The sequence below is a fragment of the Orycteropus afer genome, unplaced genomic scaffold, assembly GCF_000298275.1.
Source record: "Orycteropus afer afer isolate SDZICR_OR568_19922 unplaced genomic scaffold, OryAfe1.0 scaffold00007, whole genome shotgun sequence".
Classification (NCBI taxonomy): Eukaryota; Metazoa; Chordata; class Mammalia; order Tubulidentata; family Orycteropodidae; genus Orycteropus; species Orycteropus afer.
In genome coordinates, this window is record NW_006921594.1 from 19,995,453 (window position 1) to 20,022,766 (window position 27,314).

The 27,314-nt window shown below is 37.0% G+C and overlaps 1 protein-coding gene across 1 annotated transcript in view; it reads right to left on the reverse strand.

Moving 5' to 3' along the window:
* The window catches only part of MAGI2 (membrane associated guanylate kinase, WW and PDZ domain containing 2), a 1,828,989-nt gene that overhangs the window by 631,095 nt on the left and 1,170,580 nt on the right, over positions 1–27,314 (reverse strand). The window contains exons 4-5 of the mRNA XM_007945217.1: positions 25,933–26,148; positions 4,241–4,451 (exon numbers count right to left, since the gene is read on the reverse strand). Of these exons, the coding sequence (XP_007943408.1) occupies positions 4,241–4,451; positions 25,933–26,148 (427 nt within the window). The remainder of the gene's footprint in view (positions 1–4,240; positions 4,452–25,932; positions 26,149–27,314) is intronic.

The window sequence follows — 27,314 nt, forward strand, 5'->3', positions numbered from 1 at the left end:
GACACAAGTACTCACGACCAGTCAGGAAAATGGTAGTAAACAAATAGGTTCTTGTTGTCGTTTTGTTTTTCAGCAAAGCAATAGCAGCCTCTTTTATGTCACTAACTAAACTGATTCCCAAACAAAGAAGTAATTTAATGATATTCCCAGAGCATGTCAATCCAGATTAACCCAGTGGCACCTCTTCTTTATGGAACATTTAGCCTCTGGAAGAGTGAATTTCTGGCCAAGTAACTTATAAAACAAATACCATTTGCAATGTAAAAGTTTATTTATTTTTTCCAGTCCATGTTTATTTATATAATGGAGGTAGTATGGAATAATGGATATTTAGGGTGACAGAGTTATGTGACCTTGGGAATGTTAATTTGCCCAAGGGTGGCTCAGAATACAATCTATAAAATGGGGATAAAGCAAGTGCTTTATAGGTGGCTACGATGTCATGTGGATAAAACAGGCACCACAGCAAATTGATTGAGAGCAAAGACCCTGGGGCCTTGTGTTCCATAAGAGTATAAACCTTGTTGGTTTTGTTCAGTACTGTACACCCAGGATTTAAAATGCTTCCTGGCAAAAGTAATAGTTGTTGACTACATGGAATCATAGAATCCTAGATCTGTCACATCTTGGTTATATTAAAAGAGAATCAAAAAATAAACCTATGGCCTTGAGTTGATTCTGATTCATAGTGACCCTACAGGACAGAGCAGAACTACCTCATAGGTTTCCGAGGCTGTAGGATTGATGGAAGCAGACTGCTACATCTTTCTCCCAGAGAGTGAATAGTGGATTCTAACTGCAGAGATTTTGATCAGTAGTTGAACACTCAACTACTGTGCCACCAGGGCCCCTTGGGTTATATTACCAAGGGTTATATCCCCAAAGACTCTCCAAGCCTCAGTCTCCTGAACTGAGGACTAAAGGAGCACAGGGTGAATGTCTAACTCGCGACTGTTGTTAGGGAAAGGGGTCCTAGGCACAATGGTTAGGGCTCTGCTGCTAATCAAAAGTTGAGGGGGTCAATGCCCCCCCATGGCTCAGCAGGAGGAAAGACCTGGTGATCTATTCCCATAAACATTACAGCCCAGGAAACCCTGCGAGGCAGTTCTGCTCTGTCATATAGGACTTTATGAGTCAGAATGTACTAGAGGGCACTTAACAAAAGCAACAACATTGTTAGCGTAAACAGAACACAGCCTGAAAAAAGTAGTCACTCACCACATGGTAACTGCTATTACTAATTTGGATATATTGTCTATTATAAAAGATAATCTTACTGATGATGTTAAGAATCATGGAAACTCCTGGTTTTAAACGATAGTATGCATTTGAAGGTCTTTTGAAAATTGCTAAACATAAGAAGACATTATACATACTTTAAAACATGTTTGAAAGAGCACATTGACTTAAAATTTAAAATTGTTGTTTTAAGACACTTTCTCAGATATTCACCTTTTCTCATTAAATATCATTGTAAATGATAAAAGGAATCTGCTTTTATCCTTCATCAAAAGAAACAGCTTTTAAAGTGTGGGAAAGCAGAGTTCTTATACATGTTCACCAGTATTGAGAACAATTAAAAACACAAAACAAAGCTTAATCTATTAAATACAGAACTTCCAAAGGACTGGGCCATATAAATTATGTTGTAATACCAATCAAGTAAATAATTTATAAAATTATTGCATACAAAACTAATAAATACAATTGTACTGTTTCTCTCTCTATATATTTAAAGTTAACATTTAAGCATATGTAGAGTTCCCCTCCCTCTTTTATTTAGAAATTTATATTTTAATATTATACACAGAGCTGAAGGGAACTTTGTTTCATCTCTTTTCCCTTTTATTATGATCTTGGTTTCATAGGAGATGGAATTTGGTGAAGTTTGATGAAGACTGTTACCTGCCAGGGAGACTTCCATTACTCTAAGTGATTTTCACAATATCTGCATCAGAAGAAAGTTTTCACAGCTCTCCTTACTTCAGAAATCTCATCTCTATTTTTTCTTTTCTTGTACCTTTCCCCTGTGTTACCCTCCTCTTGTATTATTCTACCTTTTTTGTTTGTTTGTTTGTTTCTAAATCTTGCTCTATTTTAGCATGAAATTTTCTTCATGGTCCTTATGGCCCAACCATGCTCCCTCCACTTCTTACTATTATCTGTTTTCAAGGAGCTAAGGGACTTAGAGTTTATGCATGTAAGAATTCATTGTGACATCATTAGAAAAGTTACTCAGAGATCAGTAACCAAAACAAAAGGCACTGCCATCAAGTCAATTCCAACTCACAACGGCCCTTCAGAACGGAGTAGAACTGCCTCATAGGGTTTCCAAGGCTGTATTAACAGAAGCAGACTGCCTCATCTTTCTCCACAGAGCAGCTGGTGGGTTTGAACCACTGACCATCTAGTTAGGAGCCCAATGCTTTAACCACAGCACCACCAGACCTCCTTCAGATCAGTAACAGTGGGTGGAAAATTGGATTTTGTCAAATAAACTTAGGAAAAGAAGGGGCATTACAGATTAAAGAGTGAAAATAGGAGACTATCAGGGAAAACAGAGGGAAAAGTAAAGCAGAGTGACACTTGGGCCAGAAACTGAAGCACTGGTGGGAATGGATACCACTCTGCTCTCTGCTCTGTGATGTCTTAACGACTCACCCTGAATCTTTAGATGCAAAGGTAAGCTTTTTAGAGAAAAGAAACAAGAAGCCCATACTTATCCAGGAGAAAGGGTGGGGTAGAGAAATACCTTATTCTGTGGAGTAAACTCTGAGCTGGCCAGCCTCTCATTTGTTCCTGCCTCATACATTGTCTTGCTGCCAACTCACTTCAGCCATTACTCATTCACCTTAGCCTCTGGACAAGTGTCACTCAACAATAGCTTCCTGGCCACAAGTGCAATTGTCTCCTACATTATGTCCTTATTTTTTCACCTCAACCTATGTCTACTCCTAAAACTATCAATTCATCCTCCCTTTGAGAATTAAGAAAATTACAAAAGCAAGCAAATAAAACCCTCTGCTTGCCTTTCAAAAGCACTAATGATCTAGCAACACCTGCAACAATAGACTTGAACATACTAATGGTTAGGAAGATGACACAGGATTGGACAATGTTTCATTTTGTTATACATAAGGTCACCATGAGTCGGAACTGACTTGATGGCAACTAACAACAACAATGATCTAGCATGCACTCCTCATGTCAATCAACCATGAGACATCAGAAGGGCAACATTCACATAGAGGAAAAGCAGGGCAGACAGGAATACAGAGATATGAAAGATACAGACAAGGAGTAGTCACAGGGGAGGAGAGATGGGAGGAGAGCTTTTTATGGTTAGGGACTGTAATCAGGACCATGAAATATAAAAGTGTGTAAATCTTGTCTCCTTGTTTGGAACATCAATAATTTATTAATTATTGGCCAGTATGTACCCTGACAGTTAGGGTTTTATATTTTCACTTCTGGTCTGCAATGGTGCCATCTTGTGCTTATCAATACCAAATTATGTTTCTAGATATTAATACTTGGAGAATGGAACTTGTCTCATTCCCCCCCCCCCCGATTTTCTATCTTTCTCTTCATTTAATGGATATAAGATGCATCTGGGGTGTTGATTGTAGCTATAAGATATAATACAAGATATTCTTATTATTTTTTCTCGAATTTGGAAGATCTGCTAAAAGGTGAATGTTAGTGATTCATTTTCTGGAAAGCACTGAATTTCTCATCCATGTTGGTGTCTAGTGGAGCACCAAGTAATTACCTAATTATGTATTCCCTGTGCCACATGTATCAAAATTTCCAACTTCACGTGAGAATTAAATATTGGTATGTGGTAACATTTCAATTTCACAACTGAGTTCTGCCTACAGAGATCTAAGTCATAAATCACTCTATTTTGGCAAAGGGTATCCATTTTTAATATTTTTCTTGAATAATGAGTTTACATATTTTTTTACTCAGTGTCAGTCCTGAAAACTTTAGTTTCTATTTTTTTCCTCTTTGAGTCTTGCACAACTTTTGGGGAATAAAGGCTGTTGATCATGTTTAGATGTATTCTAGACTCAAACTATATTTAGGGCATCATCCCATTCTCTTACAAAGAGGGAAGTTAATGCCAGAAATAATAAAATTTAATATTTGCTTTTGTAGGTAAACACATCTCTGTTTGCTACATCATTTGTATATTGCTATGTTTCTTTGATGCCAATGTTAAGTGTATGAAACTCACTCAATGAAGTAGACTTCACCCTTTTCTGTATAGGCCATTTCCCAGTTATCAGGCAAAGGGTCTGGGTCATCACTTTCTTCAGGTTTAGTTGGCTTCGCTTCATCCATTTGCTCCTTCAGCTCCTCGGGTTGACTGTAAACTGGTGCAGGATAAGGCTGGGAGGGTGTCTCCCCTGAGGCACCTGCACTCTTGTCTTCATTTTCGCTGGATTCTGTAAGAGAAGAAGACTATGTAGTTAGTGGTCCAGGGCATAGTAACACCAGAATGAGTGTAGAGTATGCTGGACCAGGGGATATGCTCTGTGAAGGTTATTAAAAGCTACTTTTGAAAACACATAATTGCAAACAGCCCTGGAAATTATTATTAGGCTGATTCAAGTTCTCCTTTCACTCATCATTCTTTTCTATCTTTAAAATGATTATTGCTTATTACTGAAATAGAGGTTTGGAAGATGAAATGAAAGGATGATGTCACAACAAAGATGCAGTAGGCAGAATAATGGCCCCCTAAGGATGTCCATGTTATAATACTTGGAACATGTGGATGTTACTTCATATGGCAAAAGGAATTTTGCAGATGTGATTGAATAAGGACTTTGGGATTGGGAGATTATCTTGGAATACCACATGAACTCAATGTAATCACATTTGTCCTCAACAGTGGAAAGGAGGGAAGAAGACGAATGTGGAAGGGCGGTGTGACTATAAAAGAATGGTCAAACTATGTAACATTGCTGGCTTTGTAAATGGAGGAAAGAGACCTGGAGACAAGGAATGAGGGTAGCTTCTAGAAGCTGGAAAAGGCGAATAAATGAACTATCCTCTAGAGCTTCTCGCAAAGGATGTAGCCTTGCCAAAACCTAGATTTTAGGCCAGAGATCCATATAACTTATAGAAATAAAAGAAAATATATTTGTGTTGTTTTAAGCACCTAAATTTGTGATAATTTGTTACAGAAGCAATATAAGCTAATATTGTAGAGCAAAACTAACATATTCATATTTTAAAAGAAAAGAGAGTAAGTTAGAGAACAGATGCAGAAGCCCCCATATGTAAGCAACCTGAGTTCTAAAATGAAAAAAATTAATGCCTAAATTGGATAAAATGACAAATGTAAAATAATAGAAGAAATTTTACATAAAATGAAGAAACACTTAAGTCTGCAGACTGAAGTGGTTCACTTAACTAGAGGCCGAATTAATGAAAGATTTAGGGAGGAAAAAAAAAAAAAAAAACTCACTACCATTGAGTTGATTGCAAGGCAGGAAATCTTTATGGAAATAGATTGCCCCACCTTCCTTCCATAGAGTGGCTGGTGGGTTTGAACCACTAACCCTCTGGTTAGGAGTCAAATTCCTCAGGCACTGTGCCACCAGAGTACCTTAGTGAAAGATGTTGTTGATACTTACCCCTAAATTATCTAGTTGAAATATTTGAAACTCTAATGTTATAAAGCAATCTTAACAGATTCCACACTGGAAAAACATCAGTACTTACAAAGACAAGAGGAACAGAAGAGTATCAAACTTTTCCTCTGTAATACCTGAAGCTCAAAAACAGCAGAGTGGTGTCTGTAGTAACTTGAGGGAGAAAAAAGAACCTAATTCTACCAAGATGTCATTCATCTACTAGAGCAAAAGTAAGTCACTTCTCAACATGCAAAAGTCCTGAACGTGTATTATCCACACATTGTCCCTGAGGACAACGTCTGAGGAAATATTCTAACCATATCACGATGATTGAATCACAGCAGAGATCTCAAAATAAGAAAGAAAAGGAGAAAAGAAAATGTACAAGGAAAGAAATCCTGTGTAATATTTATTTATTTAATTCTTTGTTGTATTTCAGGTGAAAGCTTACAGAGCAAATTGGTTTTCTATTTAGCAATTCATACACATCTTGTTTTGTAACACTGACCATAGTCCCCACAACAGAACAGCACTCTTCTCACTTCTTCCCTGTGTTTTCTGTTTTCATCAGTTCTTCTTTCCTTCCTGTTTCTGAGCTTTATCCCTGGGCAAATGCTGCCCTTTTGATCTTGTATATTTTAATGCAACTAGAGGATGAACATGTTTCTGGGAATTGGTAATATGTGTTAAAGAAAAATTCTTGAAAGAGAAGGAAAATATTATATGGAGAACCTTACAACAGCATAGGTTTAAAATTTTTTCTAGGGAAGCCTAGGTTCTAGAAGATAGAGCAAAGAGAGAAATAAAGGTGTTCTGGTAGCCTAGTGCCTAAGGCAGTTGACTGCTAACCAGAAGATTGGAGGTTCAAACCCACCAGCCACTCCTTGGAAGGAAGATAGGGCAATCTACTTCTCAGAAATCCAAGGAGGGGTCACTATAAGTCAGACTTCACTCGTTGGTGGTGAGTTTGGTTTGCTTATAGGTCTCATTAGAGGCATGTCAGGGAGTGGGTAAGCAAGGTAATTTTAAGGCTACATTTTCATGGAAGGATTATTGGGTAAGTATTTTGGTTGAGGTGTATCTGCTTAACTGTATAATAGACACATTTTTTGAAATATCTCCTGATGTACATTTTCTCTGATTATTCAGGTTTTGCTTCTTCCCATTTAGTGTTTTTGCCATTAAAAATAGACTATGCATCTTATTTCCTCAGGGAAGAGTAGGGCAGGCACCATCTAGAAAAAGAAACATATTTAGGGTAAATAATAAGAAAGATATATTGTAGTAGAAGTTACTGTGAGGGAAGATGGCAGCTGGGAGAGAAAAGACTAGGCGAGATTGACTTAAGAAACTGCCTGTTTCTTTCAGGCTCATAGTACCATTGTCTTGAGGTCTTGGCCTGAGGTATTGGGTGGTGATGTTAAGAAGGAGGAAATCCTAGCAAAGTTCAAGGAGAGCCAAAAGCAGAGGGGACTTGGGCACGCACTACTTTCAGTTTAGAACTTAGGGAGGAACATTTCCTGCTGAGTGGCCCCACATCTGCACTGGGTGGTCACAGCAGGGAAATGATGGAGTGAAAATATTTGGCAAGTAGTACTGCCAAGACTGCCCTGTGGTATGGAGGTCATCCAGAAATTAAGGCATGCTGTAGTGGGAGACTTGGAAGGTAACCAAGAGTTGAAAACCAATAGGCCTGCAGTGAGGGTCACCATGGTGAGGAGCACTGCTTCATTAGAGCAGAAGTATTACTCCAAGAATTGGAAGGAAAACAGTGCTGAGAGTCAGAGAGGGTGACAGTGAGAGAGAGGGTGGGGCCCAGTCAGCTGTCTTAGAAATATGAAATACAACAATACTTTAGGAACATAATCTATAATAGCTATTACATTTAAAATACAAATTCACATCTATTTTGTCCCAGCACTTTGAGAATGTGTCCTCTAGAAATAAAGGCATTGATGTTTAAGGTTATTTATATAAAAACGTTTATTGCAGCATTGCTTGTAGTAACAAAATCCTAGACATGATTTAAACAAACTTCAATTACAGAACAGTTAAATAAATTGTGGTTACCATTGATATGGACAATTGTCTATTTTAAAAACAATGAATTAGATCTCTATTGATCCAGAGAGGTCCTTGTGATTATTGTTCAATGGGAAATCTAAGTTGCAGAATAATGTATATTGTTAATCATATTTTTTAATAACCAACAACTAAGGCTTCTTACATATATTTGTAAACTTTTCCATATGTTTATATGAATGTGAAGGAGTCCTAATGGCACAATGGTGCCACTCAGCTACTAACCAAATCACTCAGCTACTAACCAAAAAGTCAGCAGTTCAAACTCACCAGTCACTCCATAGGGGAAAAGACCTGGTGATCTGCCCTCATAAAAATTCTAGTCTAGGAAATCACATGGGGCAGTTTTACTCTGTCCTATCAAGTCTCTATTAGTTGGAATCAACTCAATGTTACCTGACAACAACAACACATATGAATATGAAAAATAATCTTGAAGAATATAAAAAAGTTTGTCAACTTTGATGACTTCAGGACAGTAAATTTGGATGGGAGTTAGAAAAGAAAATTAAGTTTTCTTTACATCTTTTTGCGTTCATTAATCTACTACTTTTATTACTTTAATAAAGACAATTCTAAATTATTAAATTAAAATAAAATATCATCTCCCAGTTAATTCATCTAATAACATGTTCAGTGCTTCTGTTCTGCTTCCTAGTTATTTGTGTAGGGCCTGGGGTCTTAAAAGCTTGCACATGGCACTTCAAATTACAATAATTGGACTCCATTTACCTGGAGCAAAAGAGGAAGAAGGAGAGTCAGGAACTGAAGGAGAAAACAACATAAGTGGCTAATTGCCTCCACGAAAAACTGCATCTCTTGTCATGAGAACGGAGAGACAACACAGTGCCCAGCTATCATTACTGAATATTTTGATCAAAGATTCCATAGAAAAGCCCTGATTAAAAGGGGGAAACACAGAACATATTTTTAAGTTCTCATGGAATTCAAACTTTGGAACCATAGAGGGCAGATGAACCCCTGAAACGAATGCCCTGAGATGATCTTTAAATCTTAAACTAAAAATATTGTCTGAAGTTCTTAAAAACAATCAAAACAAAACAAAACCCACTGCTATTGACTCGATTCTGCCTCAACGTGACCCTCTTTAGGTTTCCGAGGCAGTAAATCTTTATGGAAGTAGAATTGTCCAGTCTTCCTTCTGCACAGTATCTGGTGAGTTTGAAACACCAACCTTCTAGTTAGCAGTCAAATGCCTTAGGCACTACCACCAGAGTTTAGCTTAATTAGTAAAGATTGCTATTAGTAAAGAGCATTGTGCTCTTTTAAAATCTAAATGTGATCGAAATAATAATAACACAAAAGATTAGATAGGAATCTTAGGGGACAGTGAGTGAGTTAATGGGAGAGGAATAACTCGGAAAAGGAGGGTGAAAATGGTTGCACAAGTTGAAGAACATAATCAAAGTCACTGTATTGTACATGTAGAAATTACTGAATTGGTGCATGTTATTTGATACATATTCTCAAGAATAAAAATAATTTATAAAAAAAAGTAGGAGCTCTGGTAGCATAATGCCTAAGGCACTTAACTGCTAATCAGAAGGCTGGTGGTTCAAACCCACCAGCCACTCCTCAAAAGGAAGGTTGGGCAATCTGCTTCCACAGTGATACCACCTTGGAAACCCAAGGAGGGATCACTATGAGTTGGATCCAACTCAACGGCAAATAAAAACAACAACATAAAAGAGTAGAAACTCATCTTTGTCTCCGTATAATTTGCTTGGATTATTCCTCTTTATGTAACTATTTAGAACAAATATATTAAAGTTATTATCATTAATTAATGGGATGCCTGATGGCACAGTTGTTAAAGTGCCTGGCTGAGAGCCAGAAAGTTGGCAATGAACCCAAAGGTAGGAAGTTCAAACTCACCAGCCACTCCACAGGAGAAAGATGTGGCAGTCTGGAAAAATGTACAACCCTATGAGGAATTTCTACTCTGTCCTGCAGGGTTACTATGAGTGGGAAACAATTTGACAACAGTGGGTTTGTTTTGGTTATTATTAATTAGGAAGCACAAGCTTTCATTTTTACTCTTAAAAAGAACAATTATAAAAATAGTGAAATACAGTCCTTAGTGATGGACTCTCTCAACTGGTTTCTCATGCACATTTGACCTTTGTGAATTGTTTAGGACAATATCAGCAAGAGAAGGTACCATTGCTCTCTTCACATTCTCCCTGCTGTAGCTTGTTACTGCATGCAGTTACCAGCACATTGAGCACTGTTTAGTTATTACCAAATGCCACGTTATATTTGAGAAGCTCAAAAGCAAAGTCAGGCTCTGAACATATTCATTTTTTTTCACTATTCATTTTTTCAATGTTTTTTAAGCACTCATTTTGTACTAGGCACTAAGGACAGAGCAGTGAACAAGAGAGACACAATCCCTGTCCTCTTGGAACTCACAATGCTTATGGCAAGATATATAGACTTTAAACAAATAATTTTATGTATGCTGAGTGCTACCAAAGGAAAAGATGGGGTCCTATGTATACACATTTCATCTAATCCCATATAAAGACTGAAGGAAAGCCTCTTTTCCATGTGTTACAAAATCTGAACCTAGAAAGAGGAGTAAAAGACTTTTTTCAGAGAAAGGTAAAGGAGAAACAAGTAGATGAATGGGCAGATTATTCAGGGCCTTACAAGGTGTTCTCAGGATTTAGCTGCTGAGAGCAAGAAATCATTGATGGGTCCTAGTCAATGAGACAACAAAGCCAGATTTTCATTTTCTATAAAGATCTCCTAAACGCTCTGGGGAAATGGATTTGAGGGTGACAAGGGTAGATGTTTATACACCAGTGGAAAGCTACTGCAGTGTTCCAGATAAGAGACAATGGTGGCATGAGGATGGAAAGAAGTGTGTTGAGAAAATATTTGGAGTGTAGATTTGGTATGATTTTTAAAAGGACAGGATAGATATGGAGAAGGAAGTCATGGTAAACCTGATAAACAGTGAAGCCATTCAGTGAGCTAAGGATCATGACAGGAGTTTCAGGACTCAGTAGGGGTAAAAGGAAGAAGATTATGGGTATAGTTTTGGACACATTGTATTAGAAGTCTATGTCAAACTTTAACATGGAGATGTCAAGTCAAAGAGTTCTTGGAGAGACTCGAAAGAAAACACACAAAGCTAGATTGTTTATAATTTAGGATGTGGCCATGAATGAAATTGCCTAGTGAGCTAGGATAGCAAGTAGAAACAAGAATCCCTAGAGTAATTATCTGAGCAACTCCAGCCTTTAACAGCGAATGAGAGAAGGGACTGGTAAAGGAGCAGCCAGGGAAGTAATAGGAAAAACAAAAATAACAGTAGACCTTCATGTTATAGAAACAAAGGGTGATGAGGAGGGAATGGTTAACTGTAGCTAAATCTTCTTAGCAGTCCAGCAAGATAACATAAAGTCTACTGAAATTAGTGGCATGAGGCCTACAGTGACATTAGGGATCAGTTATGGTAATGGTTTTGGTGGACTTATGGGTAGTGGGACAATGAGTTAAAAAAATGAAAGAAAAGAAAACACAGAATGCTAACAGGGAACACATTCAAGAAGTTTAGCTAGGAACAAACATTGTTTCTTCCCTTATGTAATGCTATTAAATTCTCAAAATGAAATAAAATATCCCTTGAGGGGAAAAAAAGTGCATAGTCTTAAAAGAAGTCTGTCATTTTATTTATTGATGTACAAAGACAACTGGGCCAAGTCCTCCCAGTTTATTGTACCCACTTGTTTATTCATTCACATCTTCCTTCTTTATTCATTCAATCAATCATTAAATGAATGTAAATGAATTTAATACCTAATATGTGTCTCTGGGTGGTGCAAATTATTGATGCGGTGAGCTTTTCACTGAAAGGTTGGATGTTTAAGTCCACTCAGAGGCACCTCATAAGAAAGGCTTGGGGATCAACTTCTGACCAATCAGCCATTGGAAACCCTGTGGGGCACTGTTTCCCTCTGACACATATGGGCGCCATGAGTGGAATCAATCTGAGGACAACTGGTAGCGTAATGCTTAAGGCATTTGACTGCTAACCAGAAGGCTGGCGGATCAAACCCACCAGCCACTCCTCAGAAGGAAAATGGGGTGATCTGCTTCTGTAGTAATACCGTCTTGGAAACCCAAAGGAGGGGTCGCTATGAGTTGGATCTGACTCGACAGTATGTTTCGGTTGGTTTGGTTTTGGTATGTGTAAAATACTTGAGGAAGACCTTAATGGGGGAAGGAAAAAGACCTTTTTATGAGTTTATTATTAATTAGGCTGAAAGGTAGCAATAAGTAGCACCTGCTTTGTTCACCTGAACAAAATAGGACAAAACAAATGAGTAAACCAAATGGAGAACCATAACACTCCCATGTTTTCTATTTTTCCTAGTATTATAAAACTATACATACCAACATTTACCATTGGTAAAGGCTAATCAAGGGATGTGTTAGGGTGAGAGAGGGAATGGGCCTCTGGTGAAACTCAGAACCAAGCTGATTTATTCAGGGTGACATTGACTAGGACAGTCTCCCAAGCAGGGGCAGAACCTGTTCTGGAGGACCAAAGGAGAGCAGCAGTAAGAAGAAAAGGAGGTGGTGAGCCAAGCAGGCCTGGATTGTTCTTCCAAGATGTATCACTCAGAAAAGCCATTCTACCTTCACTTTTACTGTTGAGAAGAATTAAGAATTATAATTTCTTTTATCTTTTTTACCATAATAATTTTGTTGGATTCAAGAAATACTGTTTCCTTTTTCCCTTAAGAAATTCTGAGGAGCTTGAAAATCTGTATGTGGCATAGGAATTAGAAGCTATTTAATTAGGAGAGAGTTAAATGCAAGGATCTTTTTATTCAGCCTACTCCTCATAAGTTCCATAGCTGTGGTCCAGTCTAGTTTTGATATTACAAAAATATACATTAGCTATTCCATTTGCCTATGTGCCATTGCCCCATCGGTATCTAACACATTACCTTTTGAATTCAAGACAAAGAATAAATCAGAATGCCATGGATCTGAATGTCGCCACCATTTATATTAAAGAAAGCAAGAAGAAAAAAAAAATTTCAAGAGAAGAATACCTATTTTATATGTTACCCCCTCTCTTCATTTCACTTGGTGTTTGCATTTATAACAAGGTATAATGGTTAAATGCTGGCAGCTAACCAAAAGTTGGCAGTTTGAATCTGCCCAGAGACTCTTTAGGAGAACGACGTGGTAATCTGCTCTTATAAAGATTACAGCCAAGAAAACTCTATGGGGCAGTTCTATTCTGTCATATGTGGTTGCTATGAGTAGCAATTGACTTCACAGAACCTAAAAACAAACACATGTATATACATGGGCTCACCATGAGTCAGAATCTACTACACAGCAACCAACAGCAATAATGTATATAACTGATGTCCATCTTCTCTAATTGTTGTCCTTCAAAATAACAAAAAATAATAAAGGATTTATTTTTAAGCTAGGCAGGAAACTGTCAGTGTTTCTTTGAAGTCTTTTGAAATCAGAATTCCCACAGTTTATTTTATTCTTAGAATAGTGAAGTACTAGAACACAGTAGGTGCTCAGTAAATGTTAGACGTTATTACCATAAAGTTCTACTACTGAGAATACTTTAAATGAACTGAGATATTCCTCTACAGAAACAAGAGGCTTGGCCAATTTTACCTGATTTTCAAGATATTAAGTCTTTTCAAGAAAATAATGCAAGTGCTAAAACACACACACACACACAGTTAGCATTTCTTTTTAAAATGTGCTTGCATAAATTGGGTCTTTCCTCGTCTTATATAAAAACACACTGAGACTTACAATGGGGTTAAGTGATTCAAAGAAGGGGAATTTTTTCCTCTGAAATGACACATTATTTTTTTAGCTCTGTATTATATTCTATAGAGTTTGCATTTGCTTTTATTAGATGCCAGGGGCTACTATGGAGCTGTGAACTTGGCATCACTTTGATGCTTTTGAGGGACTGATTTTAAGTAGAATCAGAAGTGTTATTAGCTCTAGGCTCAGTCTCCTCATTTCTCCACGGCAACTTCAGCTTTCAAGTAGTCATACAAGTGTCTGTTCCCCACACTGTTTCTGCTCATTTGTGATAGAGGTTGTAACAGTGGAGGTAGTGGAGTTTTAAGAGTTCCCTTGCTTTCTTACAGACTCAAAAATTGCATGAACAAGTATGTTGGTTATATTGATTCAGTTCTTATTGTATTGTGATGGGCGGGCCTGTCAGAGCATGTTATCTCCTTCACTGCTCCAAGCTGGAGTTCTTAGAATTTGAACCACAAGCTCTTATAAATGAACTAACATTTTAGGGTTGATGCTTGGACAAGAGAAAAATATTGTTGTAATTGATTTTTATTACAGCCATACTATAGATCCATGTAAAGGACATTCTGTCTTCCAAAAGGAAGCAGTCATTTTGTGGTCACCTGCATTCTTCATTGGTAGTTGATCCAAAGAAGTCAAGATTGTGGCTTATTGCTCAAAAGTGTTCTTATTATGAACTTTCCTTAATTTTCCTAAACCTTCTAAAATAAGAATGTTGTTATTGTTGTTGTTATGTGCTGTTGAGTCAGACCTGACTCAGAGCGATCCCTCCTTGGGTTTCTGAGGCAGTATCACTACGGAAATAGATTGCCCCATCTTCCTTCTGAGGAATGGCTGGTGGGTTTGAACCACCAGCCTTCTGGTTAGCATTCAAGTGCCTTAGGCACTACGCTAACACAGCTCCCAAAACAAGAATAGGAAATATAATATAGGTATTAAAATGTTTGCACATTGTCTGATTAGTGAATTTTTGCTCATCAATTTAGAAAAAAAAAAGTATTTCTTTTCTTTAATGTGGTAAAAACATGCACATGATACAGAATCCAAAAGTACAAAGGGGAAATAGAGTTCAGGTAGGTCTCTCTCCTGTTCTCTACCCTAGTTCTCCAGCAATCCACTTCACAAAGACTATTCTTTTCTTCTGGTCCTTCCAGTGATTTTTCTAAGTGTATTGGTTTCTGACTTTTAAGATGTGGGTTCCAACACCTCAGTACTCCCCAAAGTCCTAAAAAAAAGCACTAAAGTCTTAGCAAATAAGACATGAGAAGGATGAGTGACCCGTAAGCAGGGTAGCATTTTTTTAAAAATTATATATATACACATTTTATCCTCTTAAGATGTTTAACAAGATTTTTTTCTTTATAATTTGAAGCCATGCAGGAAACAGAAGTCTAGTATAAAATATTAGAATTATGGAAAGTTAATTTAAAGCACTTGGCTGCTAATAAAAAAGTCGGCAGTTCAAACCCACCATGGCCCTGTGAGAGAAAAGACCAGCAATCTGTTTCCAGAAAGATTATCGCCTAGGAAACTGGGTAGGGAATTTCTACTCTGTCATATAGTGTCGCTATGAGCCAGAATTGACGCGATGGCAGACACCAACAGGGAAATGTTTAAAGCATGATTCTGATTCTTGAGACGATGTATCAACTGAGGATGCAGAAATTCCCAATCCTGTACAGAAATGATCTTTATCTCTAATATTTATAAGTAAATTGAATCTCAGTTACTCAGGAGGCCAACCAGGAAGAAATGAATTACTAAGAAAGCATATGCAATATGTCAAATTATTATTATTTTTCATCTATATCTAATATCCATAATTGGTTACAAGTTGCTTGGAGCACTAAAAAAACCATACAGAAACTTAAGAAAATTCAAAGTCTATAATTGAAGATGACAAGAAAAAAGCTGTCCTGAGAAATAAAATTAAATTTAAAAGAATCACTAGAAAGATTCCGAACTCAACTGAACTCAATGTGGTTGAGTCAATTCTGACACATAGTGACTCCCACTGGGTTTCCAAGGCTATAAATCTTTACAGAAGCAGACTGCCTCATCCTTCTTCTGTTGAATGACTGGTGGGTTCAAACCACTGACCTTTTGGTTTGCAGCCAAATGCCTTAACCACTACACTACCAGAGCTCCCTTTAGAAAGATTAGTAAAAGGAATTATTTTCCATTAGCAGAAGAGAAGAAGAGTTTCCTAAATTAGTATATTTTCTTCTTTCAGCAATATTTAATTTCTAATTTTAATAAAAGTAGACTGTAATTATGGCAATAGAGTGAATCTTCACAGCTTTGAAGCTTCACATGCTCTATAATATTCACAATATAATGAATTACAAAAATATTTATCATACAGAAGTAAATTCCCCAAGTCCTCCACAAATTTTTGGGTGAGAGAAACTGATATAAGTATTTAAAATATTCAAAGACCAAAACATGATATGAATTAAAGCATATGACATACATGTACTATATTTCTTGGAGTTTGCTTTAAAAATTCTGGGGAAAAAATTAGAATAGTACTAAATGAAACATCACTGAAACTCCAATCTCTGAAACTTCAGGAACTTCAACAAGACTGAAAGAGAAAAGGAGGAAGAAACTTTATCTTAACCTTAATAATTCAAGTATTACTCTTAGAGCCAAATTGGAGTCAAGGTTTTTTTTAAATTTTATGAAAGCAAGAAGTTAACTAGGAGGAAAAAGATAAGGGTGCTATTCCCAACGATGGACCCATAGAAAAGGAATGGATAAGCCAATAGACCACATCCAGAGACCTTTTCTCTTCAGAGAGAAAGTCTAGCCTGAGCCGGAAATAACTAGACCAATCTTTGTCTGACAGTAATGTAGCAAAGATTTCATACCAAGAATTATAATCACTTCTAAGAGGAGAAATCTGAGATAAGAAAATGGAATCAAAAAAAAAAAAAAAGAAAGAAACAACTCACTGCCATCGAGTCATTTCCAACTCACAGCATCCCTCACTGGGTTTTCAAGGCTGTAAATCTTTATGGAAGCAGAGTGCCCCATCTTTCTTCCATGGAGCAGCCAGTGAGTTCAAACCACTAATCTTTTGGTTAGCCGCCAAATGCCTTAACCACTACACCACAAGAGTACCCTTAAAAAATGGAACACTGGGTGAAAATCAAACCTAGAAAGAATAGATGACTATAATTAGAGATAAGCTTAGGCTCTAAGAATGCCTGGAGAAGCAGAAGCCAAGTTAAACATTTCAACTAATCTACAGAGGTTACAATGAGCCTTAGTTGTACAGTGGTTAAGCACTCATCTACTAACTGACAGGTTGGCAGTTTTGAACCCATCCACAGCTCCACAGGTGATCTGTTCCTGTAAAGATTACAGTCTAGGAAACCCTATGAGGCAGTTGTATATTGTCACACTGGGTCAACTATGAGTTGGAATCAACCTGAGGGAACTAACAGCAATAGATACTATAGCCTGTGTGTAAGTGCTGTAATGAGGAGTAAGTTACCCTAGTTGCTTTTGCTCTGCATTTCCTAATTCATGAGGTCAATCACACACACACACTATATAAACCCAAAGAGAAACAGAAAAAACATTTTCCACAAAGGTTTAGTGCAAGCTACCAAAAATGCTGTATCAATTTGAGGGCACAAAGAAGTTCACATAGATGCATCCCTTGTACTTTAATCACAAAGCATGAATGCCTTGATTTAAGGTGACATTCCTGAAGCAAGTCAGGATGGCATTTTTTTAATGGTTAGTTACAAAGACTACTACAGTTCATAACCCAAAACTCTACAGTGCTCATCTTGTTACTTTGTAATTACACAGAACATTTTACAATTAAGGCAGTTTTACCTTTTATTCAATACTTTTAAGAAAAAACAAAATACCCCTAATTTATAAAAGAAACATGTAATTTTCAAGGCTTATTTAAAATAGCCCCAGAAATTTTCTCATCCAATGAAGAGATAAAACCCAGTACTGTGTTGGGGAACAAGATCATTAAATTAAGCTTCTTCAAAGAAAAATGATAAAGATCTGGGTGGATACACAAATCGCAGCCTCTGTGAACCCACACAAAACTAAGCAGGGGATAGGCCTTAGGGTGGTTTCAGAGTGGGCCATTATTCACAGGAAAACAGCGAGATTCACCACGGAGGATATAATTCTTCTGACAGTGACAGGCCCTCATTCACAGAAGCAGGACTGATGGTGCATGCACAGTCAGCGTGCCAAGCAGCACAGGACCTGGATGCGGGTCCCTAATGGTGAACTGAGATCATTGCTGAGGACACTCGGTGATCACATAAGGGGCACTCTGTTTGCTCTCTGGGAGAGGCAGTTCATTTGCACTAATTGCGGGCTGGGGGGCCTGGAGAAGGCAGCTCTGTGTACATATACTGTATTCTCTTTGTTGGAGAAGGTAGCTCTCACGGGCCCTGTTCCTCCTGGCATTGTGTGTGCATTAACAGGGAGATTTAGCTGCCTTTAAAATATATGTGCATTTCTAATTCTTTGCACTAGGCTCACCAATCGCGGATGAGGGGGAAGTGACAATATAATAGTGAATTACTTTCCGGAAAAGTTTAGCAGATAACTCATGGAATAAAAGAAATCCGAGAAAGCTTAATACAATTGCTCTGGCTTATGGGACTTTGCTTTTCTTCAAAAGAGTCCAATATTTTAAAACCACTCTATCCATTAATCATCTATCTGTTTTTGATGTTTTTAAAGTGAGGGAGATTGAATGATTCTCCATTGACAAGAATATATTTTTTTGAATAAAATTCTGCATAATTTTCCTTAGTTATCATACGAGTTTTGAAAATATGTGGGATCAGTCATCTTTTATCTTTCATATTTAAGAAACACTGTGTCCTGAAGACATTGTGTGGAGCAAAATGAGCATGAAATTAATCTGACCATATTGATACACTAACAGCTAACATTCTCTAGAGGTCAGCCATGGTTGGCTAAAATATAGAGATTTACTGAAGACAAAATATTTAAAGATATGTGCTAATCAATTATCACTAGTGATTGGAATGCAAAAGTCGGGAACAAAGAAGAATCACAAGTAGTTGGAAAATATTGCTGTGGTGATCAAAATAATGCTGGAGATCGCAAGATAGAATTTTGCGGGACCAACAACTTATTCATAGCAAATATCTTTTTTCAACAACACAAATGGTGGCTATACACATGGACTTCACCAGATGGAGTGCACAGGAATCAGACTGACTACATCTGTGGCAAGAGGCAATAGAGAAGCTCAATATCTTCAACCAAAACAAGGCCAGGAGTTGATTGTGGAACAGACCATCAATTGCGCATATGAAAGTTCAAGTTGAAGCTGAAGACAAGTAAAAGAAGTCCATGAGAGCCAAAATATGATCTTGATTATATCCCTTGTGAATTTAGAGACCATTAAAAGAATAGATTTGATGCATTAAACACCAATGACCAAAAACCAGAGGATTTGTTGGTGGACATCAAGAACATCAGCCATGAAGAGAGCAAAAGGTCATTAAAAAGACAGAAAGGAAGAAAAAGCCAAAATGGATGTCAGACGAGACTCTGAAACTTACCCTTGAATGGAGAGTAGCTAAAGCAAGTGGAAAGATCGACAGGATGAAATTGCTGAACTGATTTCAAAGAGCAACTCAAGAACGCAAAGTCAATTACTATAATGAAATGTGCAAAGACCTGGAGTTAGAAAACCAAAAGGAAGGAACACACTCAACATTTCTTGAGCTGAAAGAACTGAAGAAAATATTTAAGCCTCGAATTGCAATACTGAAAGATTCCATGGGCAATATGTTGAATGATTCAGGAAACATCAAAAGAAGATGGATAGAATACACAGAGTCACTATACCAAAAAGAATTGATAGATGATCATCCATCTCAGGAGGTGGCACAGGATCAAGAACCAATGGTATGAAAGGAAGAAGTTGAGGCTGCAGTGAAGGAATTGGCAAAAAACAAAGCTCTGGGAATTGATGGAATACCCTTTGAGATATTTCAACAAATAGATGCTGTGCTGGAGGCACTAACTAGGCTATGCTAAATGATAAATGGAGAAAAGATTGAAGTTGTCGAAGATTTCATACTACTTGGTTCTATAATCAACGTCAATGGAAGCAGCAGTCGAGACATCAAAAGACATATCACATTGGACAAATCTGTTGCAAAAGACCTCTTTCAATTGCTGAAGAGCAAAGATATCTCCTTGAAGACTAAGATGTGCCGAACCCAAGCCATGGCATTTTCAATTGCTTCATATAGATGTGAGAGCTGGACAATGAATAAGGAAGACTGAAGAAGAGTTGATGCTTTTGAGTTGTGGTGTTGGTGAAGAATGCTGAAAGTACTATGGACTGCTAAAAGAACTAATAAATCTGTCCTGGAAGAAGTGCAGACAGAATGCTCCTTGGAAGGAAGAATGGCCAAACTTCATCTCACCTACTTTGGTCCTGTTGTCAGAAGGGATCATTCCCTGGAGAAGGATGTCATACTTGGTAAGGTGGAGGGTCGACGAAAGAAGGGAAAGCCCTCAGCAAGATGGATTGACATGGTGGCTGCAGCAATGGGCTCTGGTATAGTAGGGATTGTGAGGCTAGCATAAGACAGGGCAGTGTTTCGTTCTGTTGTACATAAGGTCAGTATGAGTCAGAGATGACTTGATGGCACATAAAAACAACAACACAACAATGTTCTAATGACTGAGATGAGTAAATGCCAAAGTAGTCCTTGTCCTGACAATGTTTATAATTTATATGGGGATGTCAGACATTCACACTATGAAAAGTTACCTAATAGTATCAGGCTAACCAATTCCTCCCAAATGAATGAAAAGTGCAAATTGTACTACACTTATACAGAGATGAACAGTCTCAAGTTTTCATCATGGGAATCAATAAATGGTTCCTTGGATGCTTCAAAAATTTCACTGGAATTTGAATAAATTTATAGAAAGTTTAAATGTGGGAATGGTGTGATCAGACAGGTTTTATAAGTATGGGATGTAGATGAAAGAGGAGTGCTTATGTGGGGAAGTAATGGGAGCCAAAGCTAACAGACGTTTTGCAACCCAATATGGTTGCATGGTTGCTCAAGGAGTTAGAACCAGTAGAAACAGAAGGTCTTCTAAACATTGAGAAGGATAATTACATGGCCAAGTGTTGGTTCAAGAATCTTCATGTGATTAAGAGTTAGAAGGAAATTTCATGGGAAGAAACTGGGAGGCATGTAGATCAATTAGGGAACTGCAATCCACAAATGAGGTGATAAGGCCTTTCTAGGAGTTGGCAGTGATATTTGCAAGGAAGGGAGAAGAGCTAAAGACCCAGTGATCTTTTATGTCTAATAATGTATATGAAGCCTGAGGGAATGAGAGCTTCAAAGATGATACTGAATTATCTAGGTGAAAAGAAGAATTGGAGCAATCAGGTAAAGGACTTTTTGAATAGCTTTGCTTATTTGTTTTGGGAGAAGAGTCTAGGTGGAAGATGTTGCATCTAAGTTGCAGAAGAAATGCTCAAGTGGAGCCGTCAACTGGGCAGGTAGAAATATAGCCCTGGAATATAGAAAGCAGTGAAAACTACAGGTACATCTACAGTATTTAAAACCATGGGGTTGGATGTAAACTGAAAGGGATAAACAAAAGATAGAGATATCTAAATATAGATACTTGGGTCCTGTTGTCAGAAGGGATCATTCCCTGGAGAAGTTTTCATGCTTGGTAAGATGGAGAGTCAACAAAAGAGGGGAAAGCCCTCAACAAGATGGATTGACACAGTGGCTGCAGCGATGGGCTCAGGTATAGCAGGGATTGTGAGGCTAGCACATGCTTAGCACATGCTAAGTATACAAATTATCTAGTTAATTACTAGATTAATTATTGCTAGTATTATCAATAATCTTTTGTAATGGAACAAAGTTATCTCAGTAAACTTGACTCACTCTCCAAATGTACCTCATTGATTATAGTATTTATGCTTTGAACTGGTATCTGATATTAATTGTATTATAGGCTGTTAGAAGGCATAGAATGGGTCAGCTGAAATTTAATCTCATGTTCTAATTATTTGTTGTTATTATTAGTTGAAATCTCCTGTATCTGGTAAATGTGTATGGGAAGAAGGCAAAGACAGGACCAAGACTCTATGCCAGAAGAAATAATGTGATGAGTTTTAAAAGGTGAAGAAGTGGGTACATGTGTAGGACAGAGGGACAAAGAAAATGGGCTAATGCCAGGGAAATTCCTGAAGATATAAATTGCAAACATCTATTTAAAGACAGACTTTCCAAGAAGATGTAAACATGTATCACCTTTGCAAGCATTAGATCTAACACCACTTCTATGAACCAGTGAAGGGCAAATATAATGGACTATATCACAGGTTTATATAAACTGAGCTTCAGGATTGTGATTTACTTACAGAGACCAGGAGTCACTGTCTCAGCAGTGTTCACAGCCCAGGGAGATGGGGCAGAGAGAGGATGAGGTCAGGTATCCATCCACCCATGAGCCCAAATTGCAACTCTACCACTACATGAACTGTTACTTTGGTCAACAACTTAAGCTCTCTCAGTTTCAGTAGCTCATCAGTAAAATAATTATGCTTTGATTATAGGATTTTGGTAAAGTTAGAGATAATATGTATTTGGTCCATTGCACACATTTACCAAAAGGAGAGCTGTCATTATTATTTATTGCATTTTCAGTTTTGTAATTTTTATTATTGACAAGGATAAAACTACATTTCTAAAGATAGAACTACATTGATTTCCATCACTGGCATGACTAATACCTGACCCGAGACACTGTAAGTTCATTATATGGCTTGTCTGTATGCTATGGGCTAAACCCATGTGGCTGATGTCGTGATGAATACAAAGAGGAAACTCTACATAAAATGAAACTTCACATGTCTTATTTAAATTCTCATTGATAATATTAGCAGAACTTTATAGGGAACTTGTGTCCTTAAAGGTGGCCAATTACTACATAGATCTGATCTCAGGGAAAAAGAATATACAGTTCAAAATATAAACTATAGTTCAAAGAAGAAAAGATGAAGTAAACAGCAAAACTGAAGCGCAAGGTGATAGAGGTAAATTGAAAAATCCTCTGAAACTTTTATTTACATATTTACATATTCATTTTGGTAAAGTATAAAAGAAGTCAAATATTGGTGGGTTTGATACTCACATATGTACAGAACATAATATACAGCTAGAATTTCTTATATCTGCAGAGGAAAGAAGGTTCACTTCTATGTTTTCCAGAAATGTGATAAATAAGGAGCTTTTGATAAATAGAAATTTAAATGTCTCTTTTATAGATTCTCAAGTGAAATAGTACTCATGTGTGTACATATCTCTAGGGAATATATTTATGCTTATATTTAACCCAAGTTTCAGGATAGCATAGTAGCTAAGAAGATGTGTTCAGGATCTGACTATCTGTATAAGCATTCCAATGGTTGGGAAATTATTTAACTTTGTTATATCTCAGTGTCCTAATCTTTAAAATTGTACCTACTTATAAGGATTAAATGATCTAATACATATAATAACATTAAGTGTTTCATGGCACATGCTAAGTATACAAATTACCTAGTTAATTACTAGATTAATTATTGCTAGTATTATCAATAATCTTTTGTAATGGAACACAGTTATCTCAGTAAACTTGACTCACTTTCCAAATGTGCCTCATTGATGATAGTATTTTTTCTTTGAATTGGTATCTGCTATTAATTGCATTATAGGCTGTTAGAAGGCCTAGAATGGGGTCAGCTAGAATTTAATCTAATTTTCTAATTATTTGTTGTTATTATTAGTTGAAATCTTCTGTATCTGGTAAGTGTGTATGGGAAGAGGGCAAAGACAGGACCAAGACCCTGTTGTGCTGGAAGAAATAATGTGATGAGTTTCAAAAGGTGAAGAAGTGGGTATGTGTGTAGGAGAGAGGGAAAAAGAAAATGTCCTGAAGTCCCAGTATCAGATAAACATAAAGAAAAGCCAAGGTATTTCAAAGATGGCGGTTGTCAAAAGAATTCTAATAGGGGACAATGGACTAATTTACTGATTTGGGGCTGTTCCCTTATCTTTGATCAATGAGTGAAGAGTTGCCTAATTTATATATCTCTCATCTCCCACAATAGAAAAGAAAAAGACAATTTTGAGGCCGACTTGCCCAGTCAGGCTTGCAGAGCCACTGTTTGTGTATTGACTGTCCTGAGATTCCCAACTTGTTCTGGACAGTCTACCAGGCTGAAGGGTTCAGAGACAGTCATGTGACTAGGGCTGGTTGAAAGAGTTCATTCCAGCCCATCTGCTTTGCCCCATAAAGACTTCCCAGTACACCCATCTTCATATCTAAGGTATGAATGAACATAAAGGAAATGGTGCTTTCTGTATTGATTATGCCTCCCAAGTACATGAGTTTCTAGTTCAGGAATCTGTGAATCAAAAATGCTTCATTTGATTTGCCCTACACAGGTCAGCGCGGGATCGGGCAGTGTTTCGTTCTGCTGTGCATGGCGTCGCTATGAGTCGGAAACGACTCGACGGCACTTAACAACACCACCACACAGGTCAGAGATGAAATGGAAGTAAGTCATTGGTGTTGAAACAGGGCCATATATTTAACATATTAAACTATAAGGTATAAGTAATTCAGTAAGAAATTCTGTGACTGTCTTCTGATCCCTAATTTCTGCTGCTTTTGTGGTCATTCTTCAACTCAGCTGAATTGTTTTTCTTCTCACATCAAAAAATCAACTAAGAAAACTATGTACTATCAAACTAATTTAAATCTATTACATAATGAAAAGCAAATATTTAGACACAAGTATTTCTAATCAAAGCAAAGACGGTGTCTAATTGCTTGAAAATTATCAGATCATTTTTTAGCAGACAAGTTGCTTTGGTTACCTATAGCGATTTTAGCATTCATATTTAGAATTCAAGGTTTTCTAGGATTAAAAGTAATGTTTTACCCAGCTATATCAATGGAAGTGGTTACTCTCCATTGGGTAATTAAGATAAAATAAGCTTTTAAGCTTTTATACTATGATAGATGCAGATTGAATACAAAGATTCTGGCTCTTTATATTCAATGAAGAAGAATACCCCGAACAAGGAAAATTAAAAAAAAAAGTGTTTATGAAGCTTTTCTTTGATAAAAATAATTGATCATGAAAAATGTTCAAATACTTTGTCAGTAGAAGAGCTCTGTTAGCATAGTGCCTAAAGCATTTGACTGCTAACCAGAAGGCTGGCGGTTCAAACCCACCAGCCACTCCTCAGAAGGAAGGTTGGGCAATCTACTTCCGTAGTGATACCACCTCAGAAACCCAAGGAGGGGTTGCTATGAGTTGGATCCAACTCGAAGGCAGTGGCTTTGGTTTCTTTTCTTTTCTTCTTTTTTTTTTTAATATAGAAGCAGTACAGTAAAAAACGTAAATAAATACAGACATCAAAGTAGGTAGTAGGAAGTATTTTCAGAGTAATATGTATACAAAGTACACGGGTTAACTTCTTTCAAAAGCTTCAAAACAACCTTTAGAATTTCAATGCTCACTAATGCACCACTAGTAAAAAATAAGTAAAACAAAACATGAAAACTAACACCAAACTTACAGACATAGTTTTGTTTTGATAACATTTAATTATGAAGAGTATTATGAAAAATTCTTTTATAAATCAGTTTTGGTGCTAACTAGTAAGAAGCATAAGATAAAAAGCAAATCTGTACTTTGCACATATTTTATATATGTGGTAGCTAGATCATTGATCAATAATATAACAATTCTTTCCGTGTTCAAGACTAAGTTCCTTTACAATAGCAATACATAAAGATGTTTTCTCCATGTGGCCAGATGGGATGATAATGGAGGGGAGACAAATACATAGGTGTCCTGTAGCTCTAGCCCTTCTGAGAACTGTATTCATTGAAGCTGTTAACTAAACTATATGACATAACCTCTACTTACAAAATTGTGAGGATAGCAACATTTTTAAGAATAGATTTTCTCTAACATTAATTAACAAAGAACTTTACACAATTATTCTCATGTCTTGTAACACCTTCTAAGTGGTTAAAAACATTTGCTACATTATAAGTGAAACCAAAATTTAGGGAAGATGAATGAATAGCTTAAGCTTAATATATTAAGACTAATAAATTGGATCCAAGAAACATCTATCTAGCTATCTAGCTAGCCAGCTATCCATCTATCTATCTATCTATCTATCTATCTATCTATCTATCATCTATCCTCTATCATCAATCTATCCCAACAAACTGATGGACCAATATAGATATAATTTAAATGACTAACCTGGAGTTATTACGACTCCATTTCCATTGACCACAGGCCTTTCTTCCTCTTCCTCCTCAGGAGGCTCTATACTTGCTTTCTCCATGTTGCTCACTGATTTATTCCTCTTCCGTTTTCCTTCAGCACTTGGAGTGGCTCCTGGAAGTATCTGGTCTGTTACATTTAACAATAATGGTGCTGGTTCTGCTGGAGGCTTCGGGGTCCCATAGTAATTGTCTGCAAATGGTACCAAAGTATTAAGAAGTTAAGTCCTTCCATATTGTGTGCCATCATGGTGTATAATTTTTAAAGAATGTAAAATACATTGACAAATTCATATCTTTTTACACATTGTTTATACTATTTGTTGCTTATTATATTGGGTTTTAATACTTAAATAAAGATACAGCTCTATCTTCATTCTCACTTTTGTGTCAAACCAAATAGTACCTAGTAGCTCCAAAACTATTTAAAATGCTTGCATATTTAGATAACTAATTTGGATTCTAACTTTTTATAAAATAAAATGTATGATGAAGGATAGAGATAACTTGAAAGTTTTTATTTTGCCTTAGAAAATATCACGACTTTGTGGAAAAGCAAAGCATATTGTGTGCTTTTCTCCACTTTCAAAGGGCACTGGCTGTTGTCCTCAATGTGCACAGCATTCTACCCACAGCTGCATGCCCACGTCAGCCTAGTGGTTCTCCTGGCTGCTGACAGTGGGCCTGCTGCTCACTCATTCTTGGCACTTTTTTCCATACTTCTGTGGTCTAAAGTATAGAATCATTTGTTTCCCCCATCAGTCCACAACTTTTTGAAGGACACTAATTCTTATCTCTGTAATAAGAGCCTGGAATGTAATAGACATAGAATAAATGCTTACTAAATGAACATCTTTATACTCTCAAGGCAAACAACTTTATTTAAAATAGAATGGTGATGTTTTTTAAAATGTTACTACTTTAAGTACCACCTTCAAATCCACATCCGTTTTTCTAGTTAGTTGAATAATTTACACACTCATTTACTCACTCATTTATTAACATCCTCATTTAATACTGAGTAGGAGAAGGGCATTGTGTTTGATAAAATACAGGGTCAGAGAAAAAGGGTAAGACCCTCAATGAGATGGATTGACATACCAGTTGCAACAATGAGCCCAAGCATGGCAAAGATTGTGAGGATGGTGCAGGACTGGATAATGTTTCATTCTGTTGTACATAGGATTACTATGAGTTAGAGCCAACTGGATGGAACCTACCAACCACAACAGGCACCAGGATAAGGAGCCTTGGCTTTGCAGTGGTTAAATGCTCAGCTGCTAATTGAAAGGTCATTGGTTCAAACCCACCAGACACTCTGGGGAAGAAAGATGTAGCAGTCTGCTGCTGTAAAGATTA